Source organism: Clupea harengus, chromosome 12 (genome assembly GCF_900700415.2).
Source record: "Clupea harengus chromosome 12, Ch_v2.0.2, whole genome shotgun sequence".
In the NCBI taxonomy this organism is placed as follows: Eukaryota; Metazoa; Chordata; class Actinopteri; order Clupeiformes; family Clupeidae; genus Clupea; species Clupea harengus.
This window is the reverse complement of record NC_045163.1, coordinates 5310488-5327987: the sequence shown is the minus strand read 5'-3', so window position 1 is coordinate 5327987 and position 17500 is coordinate 5310488. Positions and strand designations below refer to the sequence as shown.

At 44.4% G+C, this 17500-nt stretch overlaps 1 protein-coding gene across 1 annotated transcript in view; it reads left to right on the top strand.

Annotated features, from left to right (window-relative positions):
- The window catches only part of mmp17a (matrix metallopeptidase 17a), a 71100-nt gene that overhangs the window by 34233 nt on the left and 19367 nt on the right, over positions 1-17500 (top strand). Inside the window, exons 2-4 of the mRNA XM_031577715.1 lie at positions 9659-9791; positions 10055-10190; positions 17304-17500. The exon at positions 17304-17500 is cut by the window's right edge and continues 90 nt beyond it. Of these exons, the coding sequence (XP_031433575.1) occupies positions 9659-9791; positions 10055-10190; positions 17304-17500 (466 nt within the window). The remainder of the gene's footprint in view (positions 1-9658; positions 9792-10054; positions 10191-17303) is intronic.

Below are 17500 nucleotides of genomic sequence, written 5' to 3'. Positions count from 1 at the left end.
AACGCGCACTCTGATGTAAAAATACTTCGTTACATCCCACCACTGAATGTATGTGTGTTTGAGTGAGAGAGAGAGAGAGTTTGTGTGTGTGAGTGTGCATGTTAGTGTATGTGTTGGCTTGCCTGAGGCAGCTCCTATGCCCCTCCACCGAATTCAAGTTTTCCCTTGTCCAATCAGATGCTCCTACCCACAGTTTCCCCCATCAAACCTGCTTCTCTCCCTCGCCTCTGATCAAGCCAGCGCCCTGCTGGGCTCCACTTTAGGCACCATACAGCTCCGGCGCTGTCGGTGTGAATGATTGATAGAGACGGCAATAATGTCATATTGATATTCTGGATTCAGACACAGCGAGGGCGAGAGAGAGAGAGAGAGAGAGAGAGAGAGAGAAGGAAGGAGGGTGAAAGACAAAAGCAAGATATAAAGTGAGAGAGACAGTGAGCATAGAGAGAGAGAGAGTGAGAGAAATGGAGTGGTGCAAGGAGAAAGATATTTCTCTGTACTTGATTGCATCTTGGGGACAACGGCGGAGAGAGGTGCATGGCGTGGCACAGTGACTCGTCATGCATCGATTTCCAAGCCAGCGGGGGGAAGAGTTCACACAAACAGAGTTAGCCCTTTCACTGCACACACACACACACGCATACACACAGACACTCTTCCACTCTCTCTGACACATACACACACACACACTTCCACTCTCTCTGTCACACACACACACACACACACACACACACACAGACACTCTTCCACTCTCTCTCTGTCACACTCACAGACACTCTTCCACTCTCTCTCTCACACACACACACACACACACACATTAGGCCCTAATTTAGAACGAGTTTTGCGTTGCGCGTGTGACATAATGATATGAGGGGCCGTGTAGGCCATAATTCAAACTTGCCTCTCATACACACCATTGAAGACCTTTTGCCTTTCACAAACACTACTGAAATACACTCACATTCACTACTAAACACCCCTCACGTACACTAGTGAAAATGGAACCTCACACAATGACAACTGAAAACCTCTCATACTCATGAGTGAGAACCTCTCTTATACCACAGTGAACACCTCTCACACATACAACTGAAAATGTAACCTCTCACACATACAACTGAAAATGTAACCTCTCACACGCACAACTGAAAATGTAACCTCTCACACGCACAACTGAAAATGTAACCTCTCACACGCACAACTGAAAATGTAACCTCTCACACGCACAACTGAAAATGTAACCTCTCACACGCACAACTGAAAATGTAACCTCTCACACGCACAACTGAAAATGTAACCTCTCACACGCACAACTGAAAATGTAACCTCTCACACGCACAACTGAAAATGTAACCTCTCACATTCATTACTGAAAATGTAACCTCTCACACGCACAACTGAAAATGTGACCTCTCACACACACAACTGAAAACGTAACCTCTCACATTCATTACTGAAAATGTAACCGTTCACATGCACAACTGAAAATGTAACCTCTCACACACAACTAATTATAGTCTTGTGGTGATATCGCCGCTGCATTATGTACCCAGTTTGGAACGACACAGGGTTTTTCTGAGAGGAATGTGCGGAGGTGGTGTGCTGAGCAGGGGCCTTGTCAGTGACTTTTTTGCAATGCCTCTATCCATTGAATAGGGAATGTATTTCACATATGTGTAGAACCTATTTGGAATGGCTGACCTTACATAAAACGGCAGTGAAAAAGCCCAGAGAGAGGAGGCAAACAGTACCTCTGCCTCAATGAGGGGGGCGTGTGAGAGCATGGAAACAGGACTTTCAATTGAAACGTCAAGTGATTAATAATGGGAGACCAATGCTGGAGCTCAACGGTTTGCTTCAAACGATGGAACAGAAGATAACTCACATTGCTTTGAACATTTTTGGAACCTCAAAAATAGATTTGGCTTTTCGACGAACAGCGGAGACTACATGTTAGCAATAGCAGTATTCGCTCACATTTCATTGATAGTTATCAGAGTAAGCTCTTGCTCCGTTGGTTTCCCATTATTTCTCTTAGGATAGTTTAATGGCTATGTGAAGTCATTTAACATCACATAAGTGGTTGTAATCACTTTGAACCATGAAGACTGTGTTTTATTGGTGAGCTGTTTGAGAAATTAAACGTTGCCGCTAATTTTGTGTTTCCTGTTGTTATGGTTATCCAGGTGCTATGCTAGCAAAAGCTAACTAGCTAGCTAAGGAAACTTGTAATAACCATAATCGATTTAAATGGAAAAGTGACATTTGCCTGACACAGTTATCTAGCTGATGTTATTGTCTCCTCGATTTAGCTTCTCCCTCTTCCTCATTAACCTGTAGCATTTTGCGTTGATCGATTGCGAGGTAAAAGTGTTGCTGTGGATGTACCCCTCCATAGCATACCAGGGACTTTGCTGCCTACTTTTAGAAAATATTTCTTTCGACCCTTGACTCCAGAAAGTGTGGGCAATACTGTCTAGACGCAGGTCCGTATACGCGAGACTGACTTTGTTGGTTAACATGATTAATTAGCTCAGGATATTAATTGTATTAGCATAATAACATCAATCACGTTCCAATGCATTTTAATGGGTTGTCGCCTTTCAAACCGATTGTTTGTCTACATAGCAACAGTAACCAAGGAAGGCGGGATTACAATAATCGGGTTTATTAGCAGCGAGGCTAGCTAGCTACTATGTGTTCCAATAGATTTTCAGTCTAAGCGTTAGCATCAACCTAACAATAATGAGAGCGAGAGCTTTAGTTAAGACCTCTGCAACATTCGTGTAGCACATAAACGACTAACCGAATACAAATAGCAGCGCGCCCTCTGCTGACATTCTGAATGTGACTGTCAAGCTCGTGGGAGCAACTTCCGGATCACAACACAAAAATCTACGCAAAATTGAGAAAGATTTCCACACAGTATTTTAATTCCCGATTTCCCTGTTTAAGCACATCAAAGAAAATCAGATAACGGGTCGTTTTTTCGTTTTCCGTTTTCTATTATCAAAACAAAAAACAGAAAATGGGTCGTTTTCCGCTTTTTGTTTTCCTATTTCTAAATGGTAATTTGGTTTTCTCATTTCAAAACGAAAATCCGTTGGCCGCACACGGACCCCCCTTCTACCAACTCCTCCAACATTGAAATGAATAGCTTTTAATTTGACAGCTAGTCGCGCCTTAATGAACATCCGTTACACTGAAATGACTTCCGTTACATCGAAATGACTTCCGTTTCAGCAAGAATCCTCACACACACACAAATGAAATACACTCACATCACTACTCTGCACCTCTCACACAGACCAGTGAAAATTAAATATGTACAGAATTGTAGTGAGTGCAGTATTTTTTTTCAAACTAAACAGAAGTTTTTATATACAGTACCAGTCAAAAGTTTGGACACACCTTCTCATTTTTTGAGAAGATTTTTCTTTGATTTTATTATTTTGTACATGGTAGATACAACTTTTTTTGTTTAGCACATAATTCCATAGATGTTCTTTTGTAGTTTAAATGTCTTCAGTATAAATCTACAATGTAGAAAATAATAAAAGTAAAGAAAACACTTGTTGTGTCAACTTTTGACTGGTACTGTAGTATAATGTGTTTTATTATATTATAAAAGAATGTCTTATAATATTTGTAGGCCTATTATATGTATACATATATATATATAATTTTAGTAATATAATAACAGTTGATTGCCTAATAGAACACAGTTGAATAGCTGAAATAAAATTGTAAAACAATATATAATGTATCCACACAAAATCATTGACATTTCATTCAAATGCACATTAAGATTAGTGATAAAAATGCCAAGGTTGGCAATATAGCTTATTTTAGGGGATTATAAGACAAAATGATCAGTTAAATTGTTATCACAGTTTGCATCTACTGTATTTTGTACAGTAAACTTTTGTGCACACAAAGTATGAAGCATACATACAATTGTCTTTTCTTGCTTGGTAAATTGTCCTATAATTAGTTGTGTGTGAGAGGTTACATTTTCAGTTGTGTGTATGAACGGTTACATTTTCAGTAACGAATGTGAGAGGTTACGTTTTCAGTTGTGTGTGTGAGAGGTCACATTTTCAGTTGTGCGTGTGAGAGGTTACATTTTCAGTAATGAATGTGAGAGGTTACATTTTCAGTTGTGCGTGTGAGAGGTTACATTTTCAGTTGTGCGTGTGAGAGGTTACATTTTCAGTTGTATGTGTGAGAGGTTACATTTTCAGTTGTATGTGTGAGAGGTTACATTTTCAGTTGTATGTGTGAGAGGTGTTCACTGTGGTATAAGAGAGGTTCTCACTCATGAGTATGAGAGGTTTTCAGTTGTCATTGTGTGAGGTTCCATTTTCACTAGTGTACGTGAGGGGTGTTTAGTAGTGAATGTGAGTGTATTTCAGTAGTGTTTGTGAAAGGCAAAATGTCTTCAATGGTGTGTATGAGAGGCAAGTTTGAATTATGGCCTACACGGCCCCTCATATAATGAACGTCTGCAAATGGCGTAACATCAAAGGGAGGAGTCGAGAACAATTGTTACTTGCATGTATGCACTCATAGGACGCTAGTAGAAAACATATGTGGGACAGGTTAAACAGCATATTAATGTGAGGTTGTGCAGTTGAATTTGTGTCTTTTGAGCCAAGCATGTCAACAGGAATTCTGACATTTCACTTCACATAATTAGTTTGGTTTACGTCCAAAGGACATCAGTACATGTTATGAAAATATTTAAACCATTAAATTGTCATTGTGAAATGATTCAATATGTCATGTTGAATTGAAAAAAGCCTAGTACATTTCAAATCACCAAAGTGTAATCATTGCAAGCTACGTAAGACATCAGGGAAATGATCTCACAAAATTATCTCATAAAACCGTCCCAGCCACACTCCACCAGAAGAACAAGAGAAAATTATTGATGTGACAATTCCTTAAATGGAGTGACTCGCGATTATTAAATCTTTAAAAAAAACAGCAAAGATATCCATGAAACACAGGTAATATTCCATATCCAGAGCGAAGTGAATAATCCCAAATGGCAAACAAACCAAGCAAACATTCAAATATTAGAAAAGATTCGACATCCAAATAGATGAATTCCCTTTGTGTGCTTCCAAGTTCAATGCAAGCCATAGGACAGAGAGAGGAGGTGTGTGACAGTGAAAAGTGACTGACAGGGAAGGAAATGTATCACCCAACTCATCTCACTGTAATAAATAGGTTGCATTCTAAATTTGCAATAATATTTTATACAGAACATACAGGCTAATGAGACAACTTACAGAAAATGTATTCTGAGCATCTGACCAGGCTTTCTATGTTTCTGGCCTTCTACATCATGTAGACATTGAATAAGTGTTACTATGGGCTACCTATATGGTTGTGACAATTATCTTTCAAGAGTATCACTATTGCAACAACTCGAGTTGTATTTGACATAAAAACAGCTTTTTGTAGGTTGGTGCTACTAATTCAAACAACATTAGTGAACTCCTGCTGTGAAATATCAATTTATGTGTTTCAGTTTCAATAGCCTGCGCTAACAACAAAACATATTTAATGAACGGTGAAAACAAATGGAAATTAATCAATTTTAGACGGAGAGATTGCACTCCTTCTGACTTTAGGCCTATCTTCATTGCCACTTTACTGATGTTATGCTATTTGAGAGCAGTAAATGGGAGGGCGACACGTTGATCAGTTGACTATACTGAGGACTAGGCTGTAAAATACCAATTTTGTTTTACTTTTCTGTCTCATGTTTTGTTTCACATTAAGGCCCCAATGAATGATACGCTACTGGATTATTGTATTCACTGTCTGTGTGACATAGAGCGTAGTTGCATAGCCTGTAGCCATTTGGTAACATATTTTGTTGAGTTAAATGATCAGTCATTTCTGTAACTGAGTGGTCAGTGTTATGCTGTCAAATTGTGTAGAGATTAAATTAGATGCGCCTGCCAGACATTTAAATCCGAGATGCAGGTTACATTTCAAAGAAAGAAGTGAAAGAAGGGCTTCCCTAAAACAATTTCCATGAAACGCCTACCTGTTTTGATCAAACACACCCAAATGAGGAATTGGTCCGCCCTCGAAGGCGCTTAGGTCTGTGCGCAGGTACTGAAGAACCCGCAGTGCACATCTATTAAATTAGGGCCCATAGACACACAAGCTCACACACACACACACATACACACACACAAGCTCACACACACACACACACACACACACACACACACACACACACACACACACACACTACTTCACTCTCTCACTCACACTTAGAAACACTCTGACACAGCTGGACACCTTGTAAACATATTGTGTCAGCCTAAGGTGTTGAATGAGAAAACAGATAGTCTCGTGTGTGTGTGTGTGTGTGTGTGTGTGTGTGTGTGTGTGTGTGTGTGTGTGTGTGTGTGTGTGTGTGTGTGTGTGTGTGTGTGTGTGTGTGTGTGTGTGTGTGTGTGAATTGGTGCATCTGAGGTGGGAAGTAACGCTATATTGTTGGATGTGTTTTTCTTGCGGGTGGGGGAGTATGTTTTTTAAGTCTTACTTATCTCTCTATCGTTTCTCTCTGTATCTGTATCTTGCACTCATCTTCTCTTGCCTTATCCTACCGCTTTCTACTGCACCCCAAGCCTCTTTAGTTGGAATTTAGAATTTGAGTCCCTGGTGTATATCTCTCTGTGTGTGTGTGTGTGAGAGTGAGTGAGTGTGTGTGTGAGTGTGAGTGTGTAAGTGAGAGAGAGAGAGAGTGTGTGTGTATTTATGCATGCACGCATATGTATGTGAGAGTCTGTGTGTGTGTATATACAGTGTGTTTGGGAGCGGGCCAGTGTTTGGAGACTATTGATGCTGCAGCGGGCCGTGCTGGTGTTATGTCATGTAAGCTATGACAGATGCTATCTCCCACCCTGCCTCCTCCATTCCCTCTGCCATGGCGACACATGCTGAGCGACAGGCAGACAGCGAGAGAGAGCGCTTGGGCTTGGCGTTGCCTTCATGGGTGCCCCCCTCTTCGCTCTCGCCATTGTTCTTTTGACTCGCTCTTCTGCGCTGCTGTCGACTCCTCTTCCTCCCCCTCCTCCTCCTCCTCCTCCTCCTCCTGTTCTCTTTACAGTCTCTGTTCTACTGAAAGAGCTTCAGGGCACCAAAAACACCTACTGACTGAAAGGCATTCACTTGCAGCTGCAGATGATATGAGCCTGGATTCTCCTGGCCTGTGCCTGGCAGAAGTAATGTTATTGGCTGAGCATTTGACGGACTTTCACAGAGGAAATGTTTTGTTAAGTGTGTAACCACAAGATCATCCCAGATGTTCTGAATTCTGGTAAATCACATTAAGGCGATGCTCCGGGGCCGTCTCAAATTCAACAGCTGAAAGGGGTCAGATTTGAACCTTCTTCCGGGGGCCAAAAAAGTTTGTCCTAGTCAGACCTGTTCAACCAAAAAAAAGCCTGCCAAACTCCACAGTGTTGTACATGATTTGATCTCAAACCCTGGTAGAGTGCTTGAGCGCTAGCGGCTGCCTCCCGGGTCACTCCTAGTCCAGGGCATCGGGCTGTTTGAGGTTATGCTGTGCTTGGGGCTGTGGTCGGAGGGGCCTTTTCCGACGATGGTGAAGTTGAGTGAGTCTTTTTTTTGGCACACAGAAGTAGCAAGCTCAGCAGAAGCACGTTAGCGGCTAGCCAAGCTCAGTGGTGCCAACAGCAGATTGAAACTCTGATGAGTTTGGTATCTACGGTGACCACTCCGCTCAGAGGCCAAAGGGACCGTGTCTAGTTCTCTTCCTTTTTCTTCTGTTGTATTTTTTTCTTTTTTTCTGGCTCTCAGCCTATCAGCTCTTCAGGAGCCGTCTGTGGTGATGGGATTTTTTATATTGGAGTCAGGAGGTTGAGATAGAACTTTGTTTAAACTAATAGAATTATGGTCTGAGCATTGCATTGCACTTTGCCTCCTCAGCTCCGTTATTTTCAGTGTGATCTCCACCCTATTTCATTCTAAGTCAAAGAGATATAAGTAAAGGGCGGAAAGTTGTGCTAAGTGTGTGTGTGTGTGCATGACATGCTCCTAAAGTCACCAATACTCCACTTGCCCTTGACATTATATGATGCAGTTCAATGTATTGCCAAAGACAGCATTAGACGTTCCTTATTCACCTTTCTTTGAAAACTGTGAGACTCAGACAGGCAATAAACAAGCTGATAGATAGTTCTAGAAAGCTGTCATGCAGCGTTTCGTGTCACTTTATTCTCTCTCTTCTCTCTCTGTCTGAGTCGCTCTCTCTCTCTCTCTTCTCTCTCTCTCTCTCTGTCTGAGTCTCTCTCTCTCTCTCGTTGTCTGCTCTGTCTCAGTGGGGCTGTTGAAAGCTGGCCTCTGCGTGTGGGTTCCAGGCGGGGGGGGGGGGGGGGGCGGGGCGGTGGGTGAGGGTGGGTGGTGTGGCGAGGGCAGGGGAGTTTGGGGTGGAGGAACTGGAATGCATTTAATTTGTGAGATTGCTGCGTAAGCACTGAGCAATTTTACTAATGGAATCCAGTGCCTGTTTGTCAATAGAGACGCTCCTTGTTATTGATCTGAGTTATTCACTGCATGCACACACGCTCAGGCTAACAAACACACACACACACACACATATAAACACACACACACTCTCTCTTTCTCTCTCTCTCACACACACATACGCACATACACACAGATGAACACACACACACACACACACACTCATAATGGGATTTGAAACCAAGGCAGTCGTCAAAGCAGGACACTTCAATGGATCCTTGAGGCAATTGGAATTCCACAGTAAAAACTAAAATGTTGAAAAAAACTCAGCCAATGAAATTAAACCCATCCCTTCTGTCCTTCTGAGGCACCTTCTTGATTAGTTGAGTGTGTTTATTGCTCGGTCTGAGCCAGAATGTTTGTTTGTACACAGTCATACAGACCCATGACTGTGTACAAACACCACAGTTCTTTTAGTACAAACACTGAGCAGACTACTGGAGGACCGTGATGAGCAATTTGCTGAATCTGACAAAAAAGCGTATGGGATTAGAATCGCAGACTGCACCTTTAACCACTAATCACAAATCTACGGGGTTTCCATCAAGGGAAATAAATCTGCAGTAATTGCAACTCAAAAAACCTTGTGCTGTTTTGAATATGCTTGTCAGATTAATTTGAAGACTTTTATGAGATCAACAATAATTAAGTAAAATCATTGTTACAGTGTGCCAGTGATTTATAGCCCAACCCTTGACTCTACCAGCATGTATCCAGTTAGCTGTCATCCCTGATGGGCCTCCTGCTGCATAATCAGGACTGTGTGTGGAAGGGAAGAGTTGTGTACCGGCTCACTCGATAGCCCCCCGTCAGCTAGTACGGCTAGCCACCGCTCCATGGGTTCCCCCCCCCCCCCAAGCAGGCAAACCAAGTGCTCTCCACTTTGCGAGACTAATGAAAAGACTGCGGACGAATTGAGTGGAAATCGATAGCTCTATTTGTGCTGCTGTGAGCCTCCTCTGGCTGTGACAACCTTGACTCGGGCTCAGTCGCTTTGTGTATGTTTGTAGCTTGGCAAAGGCTGAGTTAGTGATGCGTTACTAACCCCTTTTTTACCTTTCTTTTCTTTTCTCTCTATCAGGATTGGCTGAGCAAGTTCGGCTACCTGCCGCCCCCTGATCCTGTGACGGGGCAGCTGCAGACCAAGGAGGCGCTGACCAAAGCCATCAAAGCCATGCAGAGGTTCGGGGGCCTGGAGGAGACAGGAGTGCTGGGTGAGTGGGACTAAGGGTTTGGGGGCCTGGAGGAGACCGGAGTGCTGGGTGAATGGGTCTAAGGCTTCAGATTGGGTGGGAATGGAGATTGGGCCAACTGCCAGAATCAGGAGAAACTTTTAAGTGAATATTATAATATCATTTATCATTAAGGAGTTATAAGATTTGAAATGTCATATTTGGTTTGAAACCAATATTTTGACCTCTCTCTCTCTCTCTCTCTCTCTCTCTCTCTCTCTCTGGCTGTCTGTATTTGTCTGTAGACCAAGCTACTCTGGGTCTAATGAAGACTCCGAGATGCTCCCTGCCGGACTTCTCTGCGTCAGAGACTTCAGTGGGACGGAGAAAACGAGCACTCACACCCCAGAACAAGTGGACCAAGAGACACCTGTCCTGGAGGTGTGTGTGTGTGTGTGTGTGTGTGTGTGTGTGTGTGTGTGTGTGTGTGTGTGGGTGTGTGTGTGTGTGTGTGTGTGTGTGTGTGTGTGTGTGTGTGTGTGTGTGTGTGTGTGTGTGTGTGTGTGTGTGTGTGTGTGTGCCTATGTGTGCCTGTGTATGTATGTGTCTTTTTAAACCAGTAAGTGGGAGAGAGTCATTGAGAAGGAAATAGCATGTGTAGGTTTTAAAGACCTCTCCGCATGCATCCGGACTGTGTTGGCTCGGTTTTCTGGACACTTATACGATTTTCCCACACACTGTGTACGTACCCACATCCATACACTTGATAACTCAGAAAGGCTATTTTCTGTACTGTGGGAAAGAGTGTGTGTGTGTGTGTGTGTGTGTGTGTGTGTGTGTGTGTGTGTGTGTGTGTGTGTGTGTGGCCATATTAGGCAGCAAGTGAATGAGCAGAGTCTGCAGCTAGAACAGCTGTTAGGCCTGGGTTTGCTTGACACATCTGTTGGATATAGAATGCTTATGCAGAAAGGTGTGGTTATGGTTAGCGAGTTCCAACAGCGCGGTAAGGGCCTATGGTTTTGGCTCTTGTGTTTTCACATATGGACGCTCACCACAGTAGTTTGCACCAGCCCGGGGCAGGAAGAGCACAACCCCAAGCAAGCACCTGTTTTAAACAGCATGTGTATTAGTGTAAGCAGAGTTGAAGAGGGGGGCAGTTTTTAGACTGCCCTTGAAATGCAGGGGCCAAAGTGTGTGTGAGTGTTATTTTGGGCCCCTCTGATGAATGTGAAGGGTTAGACCGGTGGGAGTGTGTGGGAGTGTGCTGCCTGGCCTGGTTGGGAGCTAGTGCACAGTGTGTACTTGGGCAGTGAAAGGTGATGTGTAGTACTAACAGGCTGCAGTGAGTTGAGGTTTTGTGCATCTCCTTCCTCTCTGTATTTTTCTCTGCTTTCTTTTTTCTTTCTTTCATTTTGCCCTTTGCCCCTCACTCTTTCTGCCCCTCACTCTTTATCCTCACACTCTTTATTCTCACACGTTTTCTGCCCCTCACTCTTTATCCTCACACTCTTTCTGCCACACTCTTTCCGCCACACTCTCTGTCTCCGCCACTTCAACCTTCAGCAGTTTTTTCTTTTTTTTTCTGTAAAAGCACCCCATCTGTCAGTCGCCCCACTTTTTTCTTTCTGCTTTATCTTCTTCCTCACTCCCTCCATCTCTCTCTCTCTCTTCTTCCCTCGCTCTCCTCCTTCCTTCGTTCCTTCCTCTCTATCTGCGGGCCTTCGCTCTGCTCTGTGCTGTCACTCACACTCCTCACAACTGTCTCCATATCCTGGCTCCTCTTATCTCCTCTCCCTCTCTCTCTCTCTCTCTCTCTTTCTTTCTTTCTCTCTCTCTCTCTCTCTCTCTCTCTCTCTCTCTCTCTCTCACACCATTACTGAAAACCAGGGCCCACGCCAGCCAGTTGCTCTAGAGAGCAGCGCCTCCACGCCTCATTCATTTTCTGTTAGCCTCTCATCTTCCCCTTTGGGGCTTGCGACCTGCAGGCGCTCCAGTGGCTAGAATCTCAGCCTTGGTCGACATGAATGACATCAATGTTAAAGACATTTCAAAGTCATTGTGTCCTGTGAGTCTTTCTATAGGCATGAAAATGTTCAGAAAAAACGCCCTGGGCTATGAGGGAAGCACAGCTAAAATCAAAATCAATACCCACAATGAGAGAAGCCATCCAGGTGCTGAATGACTTTCGGTTTCTGCCTGTGTTCCCTGACGGCTTTGGCCTCCTTGAAACTCATTTTAGCAAACATCCTTCCTTAAGAGTCCTGTTCCACGGCTGCCAGATGGTCACACCTCTTCACCTTGAGGCATTGTATGAGCGGAGCCCAAGAAGAGGGCTTTGGCTGGGTTTTTTTCGAATGGCCACTCGTCAGATTGGTGCAGTCGGGCGCCCGTGTCCAGAGGAGGATGAGGACACCGAGATGAATCTCTGGCCCTCTGGCCTCAGCAAGGGGTATGGAGCCAAAAGCCTGTAACAGCCTTTGTAATGGTGTGCTTTAAGAGGCTCGATAAAAGGTAAAGGGGGGCGACGGAAGGGTTGCTGCCCATAGCTGTGGGGGGTTGAGGTGAGGAAGAGAGCACTGGTAAGGAAAGGAGACGAGGAGTGCGGACGAGAGCAAAGAGTAGAGAAGGGGGAACTAGAGAGGAGAGGAAAGAAGAGGAGGAGAGGAAAGTGTCAAGACGGAGATGAGAGAGAAAGTGTTTTTCTCAGACTGCACTCTGCTTGCCACGATCTGCTCCTGCCAGTTAGGCGGTCTAACTAGGCTTAATTGAACAAAGGGAAATGCAGACATCCTCAAGAGATAATTTTGAGATTGCCGGTCTCATTCATTAGAGTAATGTATTGACTACCGTGTGTTTCTGGGGTAAACACTTGACTGATGAATTAACTGAGCATTCATCCTTTGGCACAAAACATGTTAAGCATTGAATTCCGCATCGCCAAGAATACCCAATTAACCTTAATTATTTCATCTTAACTGAGCTGACGCCGTTTTTCTAATCACATTAGGAAGTTATGGGCTGAAGCAGTTTTTGGAAAATGGCTGAGACACTTTGATTGGTGCTCAGGTCACATGGGGACGGCGGTGATGATTTATAGGTCGGTGAGAGTCGGAGCAGGTTCAGCAGCCCGGCTGTCGAGACATGACCCCCAGAGCAGGAGCGGCCGGCGCATTAGTCAGGTGGAGTCGGACCCCCTGCCTCCCACATTCATTACTCCACACAGGAGACCATCCCTCTCCTCGTTAGTGCGGCGATTAATCACCCGAATAGATTAGTACTGATTGCCCAGGAGTGAATCACTTTTTTGCCTTCTTGCTCTTGCTCTCTTTCTCTCTCGCTTTCTCTCTCGCTCTCTCTTTCTTTCTGTCTTCCTGTCTTCCTGAATGTCTTTTGTGTCGTGGCGATGCTCCGTTCCTCTCTGCTGGGTGAGCAGAAGAAGTGGAGATCATTAGTGGAAAGCAGTGACCCGGGCGGGCGCAGTCACGCTGTGCGGAAAGGAAGCACGATGCCTTCTCTTTCATGTGGAAAACATCTGTGAAGATCATACATGTTATTTTTAGTGATTTGTGTTTTTTTGACGGAACATAATGGCCGCTTGCACACTGTGTACAACTGTGGAGATGTTTGAGTGGCCAGAGAGACATCCAGCTGCCAGCTGAGCACTTAGTTCTCTCCCCAGGGTGTCTGTCATTAAAATACAGCGACGTGATTGGTGGGAGTCAGGGAGGGATCCCGGAATCCAAATGACCTGCAGCTTCCTCGTGTTGGGATTGTCCTGGTGCTTAAAGCCTAAAGTGTGGATTTGTTTGTTTGAGTTTGTGTGTGTGTGTGTCTTTGTGAGTAGTTATATTTTGAGTGTGTGTATGTGTGTGTGAGAGAGATATAGTGTGTGTGTGTGTGTGTGTGTGTGTGTGTGTGTGTGTGTGTGTGAGTGAGTACGAGAGTGTGTGAGTCAGGAGCAATAAGCAGTAGCGTACAGTACATTTTTCCTATGGGGTCCACTGAGCTGTAGGAGGTCAGCCTGGCTGTGAGATTTAAATGGAAGGGATTCTCTCAGTCACTTCCTCCGCGTGTTTGATTCGAGCGCTCTTCTCTCTCTCTGTTTAATCTGACTGCCGTCACTCTTAGGGGGTCGTGACGCTGTGTTCAAATTAAAAGTCAACAAAGGGAAGAGACTTGAGAGACGTTCAAGTGTGAGTGTTGTGCTGTGTGTGTGTCTGTGTGTGTGTGTGTCTGTCTGTGTATGCACTCGCATTTATACATGTGTGCGCCGATTTGCGTGTACGTGCACGCACAGGTGCACATATTTTCATATTGAAAAATGTAGACCTCGTCTGTTTGGACGAAACTACCTAACTGTGTGTTTGTGTTTGTCAATGAAACTGTATTTTGCAAATGAATTGGACTCATGCTCTCAGTTGAGTGTGAGGAGAGAGAGGCACTGAACGCACAACGAGCGACTGAATGGGGCACAGACCTGAAAGAACCTTGAGGCTTTATTTGCTGTGTTTGTTAAATTGAAAAAAAGGAACAGAGGAGTCTCTGTTTACTGTTTCATTTTCACTTGTTATGTATGAGGGCTCAGTAAATGTTCACCGTGGATGAATTCCCGACTCCTTTGTCAGGTGCCTGACTTCTGGTGTTGGTAGATGCTAATCTACTTGGCCACATCTTTAAATTGGAGAAATAGTCAGACCGCTATAGTGTGTGTGTGTGTGTGTGTGTGTGGGTGTGTGTGTGTGTGTGTGTGTGTGTGTGTGTGTGTGTGTGTGTGTGGGTGTGTGGGTGTGTGTGTGTGTGTGTGTGTGTGTGTGGGGGGGGGGGGTGTGTGGGTGTGTGGGTGTGTGGGTGTGTATTTGACTGCGCATGGGTGCACGTGTGTGCATCTAGCTGTCTCAGATCAGAAGCATCCCGTCCCATCCTCGGAGCTCAGGGCCCCGTCTGATGGCTAGCGGCCCCCGGCCCCCCACCCTCCAGCACTTAGTCATCCATCACGTTAAGGCGCCCATCTCCCGCAGCCCCGCTGGGCACATTATGGAGAAAATGGCAGAGAGAATTGAGCTTGAAATATATGGCCACCACCCCCCCCCCCCCCCCTCTCTCCCCTTCTCCACGGGCTACATGGCTCCCTGCACACTTCACAGATGACCACTCCTGAGCTCAATCAGGCCCAGACTCACACAGGGCTAGCATCCTGGGCGGCTTCCTGTGTTTTGACAGCAGCATGATGCCATGCGCTAAAGGTCACTGTTTGGAACGCGCACAGCAGAGATGATTCACGATTCCCGTTCTCCTGGCTCAGAAACATCTCACAAAAGACACAAAGTACAGGAGAAATGAAACTCCACTTAATACACATTACACACGTACGCACACACACACACACACACACACACACACACACACACACACACACACACACATATCAACATATACATAGAAAAGCAGGAAACTGAGCAACTTTGGCAAAAAGCTAAAGGCTATCTGGAACAAAGTACTTTCTTTCCTGAAAGACCATTGTTATGGTGTTCAGTGAGGAAGTAAAGACCTAGTTCTGAGAATTGTATATCAACTAGTTATTGCCTTGCTCAAAGACTGTCTTTGTTCCTTCCATCTTAGTGGAATAAAATAGCCCATTTTAAGGCTGTTCATGTAGAGAGTAGTTCAGATCATAACATGAGCAACGCTGCAATTAGCATCATCCACAACACAACATAAAGTACTTTTATGGCCTTTTCCCCTCACGATTTCTCCTCGCTTGACTGGTTACGTCATCCCAATCCACTCCTCATCTTTGGAGTTTCAAGCTTGAGGCAGCTCTCAAGCCGTGGAACAAAGGCAGTTGCATAATTCATGGACACCTAGCACCTTAATAGCTCATGAACACATAAGCACACACATAGAGAATCTGGAAGGAGTTTATGTACATTACATGTCTGCAATAGATTTAGGTGTGGTGGAGAAAAACTGCAAATGCATTTTTCATTACGAAGGCTTAGTCAGAGAAGCAGAGAAACGTTTTTTAGGAGCGGGTTCATCTTTAATGTATTGCAGGGTATTGAACTTGACTGAGAGGCATATAATGAATCATACCTTCCACATCTTCTCCAGACCTCATATTCCTGCACTGAGCCTATTATTAAAGTTGCAATGCATCGAAATCGAATCAAAAGGAGGGTGTGCATTTACATAGCCAGCCTTGACTAACTGCTATACACCAGCGTTGCTTTTACCACTGTCCATTAGGCAACTGTCTGAACGCAAAGAGTGGCTGTGAATTATCAAGCAGGGTTTTGGTTTCAAAGAAGTACCAGTTCAGAATATCAAAGTTAGAATCTATTACGGTAATGTTGAAGGAATACTGAGAGTGTATTTTCAAAGACAACATGTTCTCATAGATTTTGTTCTCAGATAACTGTCTGAGATAACTGTTAAACTGTCAATAATTGTGTTCAGAGTCATGCTGTGCGGTTGATAATATTAAACTCAAGATTTGGTAAACAAATTAAATGTTATACACATCAAAACACTTAACTTCAGACTGATCAAGTATCAAACTCATTAAATACCTGTCTCTCACTCCACCCTAGCTTCATATGCAGGCTATGATAGTCCCATGGTTCATACTGCACCGCCACCACCTACTTGCAATCACCCATACACAAACCAATAAATATCATGATCCAAAATCATTTTTAAGATGGTCATGAAAATATTTTTTTTTCAACTTTATGATTTCTTTTCCTTTGTTTCTTATCTGTCAAAACACTCTTATAGATGAGAGTTTGTAAATTAGCATTTAATTGCAAACAAACCGAAACAGTTAATTTGGTCCTTGTGCATAATTGTATGTTGCACTTCCAATCCTACTAAGCCATTTGCATTCAGACGCACTTCACACTGCACACTCTTGAGTGACACTCTGCCTCACAGAGCAGAGTTGAGTCACATAGTGTACAGCAGGAGGTGGGGGGGGAGAGATAGATGTGTTTATTCAAATCCAATCAGCCCAGTTAGTCATTTACAGATAGGGGGTGGATGTGTGTCGGGGGTGGGCAAGTGACCGAGTGGGAGAAAAGCTGTTTTTGACAGCTCGTTATGACAGTAGGTTTATTCCAGTGCGCTTTCATTTGGTTGCGAATGTCACGACGCCACAACACCACGGCCAATCTGTCTGCATTTCTTTAAGCTAGAAGTGCTTATTGGCTGCTCATTAGACTGAAAATCAACTCCAAACTGTGTGTGTTCAAGTGTGTGTGTGTGTGTGCGTGTGTGTGTGTGTGTGTGTGTGTGTGTGTGTGCGTGTTTGTGTTTGTGTTTGTGTTTGTTTGTGTGAGTGTGTGTCTGTGTGTGTTCATTTGTGTTTGTTTGTGTGAGTGTGTGTACATGTATATGTGTGTGTGTGTGTGTGCGCGTATGTGTGTGTTGTGTTTGTGTGAGTGTATGTGTGTGTGTGTGTGTGTGTGTGTGTGTGTGTGTGTTTGTACTAATGTGTGGCCCACAGGTTTCACTGGGCGTGAGCACTCACCTGTCCTGGTTCTGACCCCTCTATAGGGTGCGTACCTTCCCCAAGGAGTCGGCACTGCTGGGCAGGGACACGGTGCGCGCGCTCATGTACTACGCCCTGAAGGTGTGGAGCGACATCGCGCCGCTCAACTTCCACGAGGTGGCCGGCAGCGAGGCCGACATCCAGATCGACTTCACCAAGGCGGACCACAACGACGGCTACCCCTTTGACGGGCCGGGGGGGA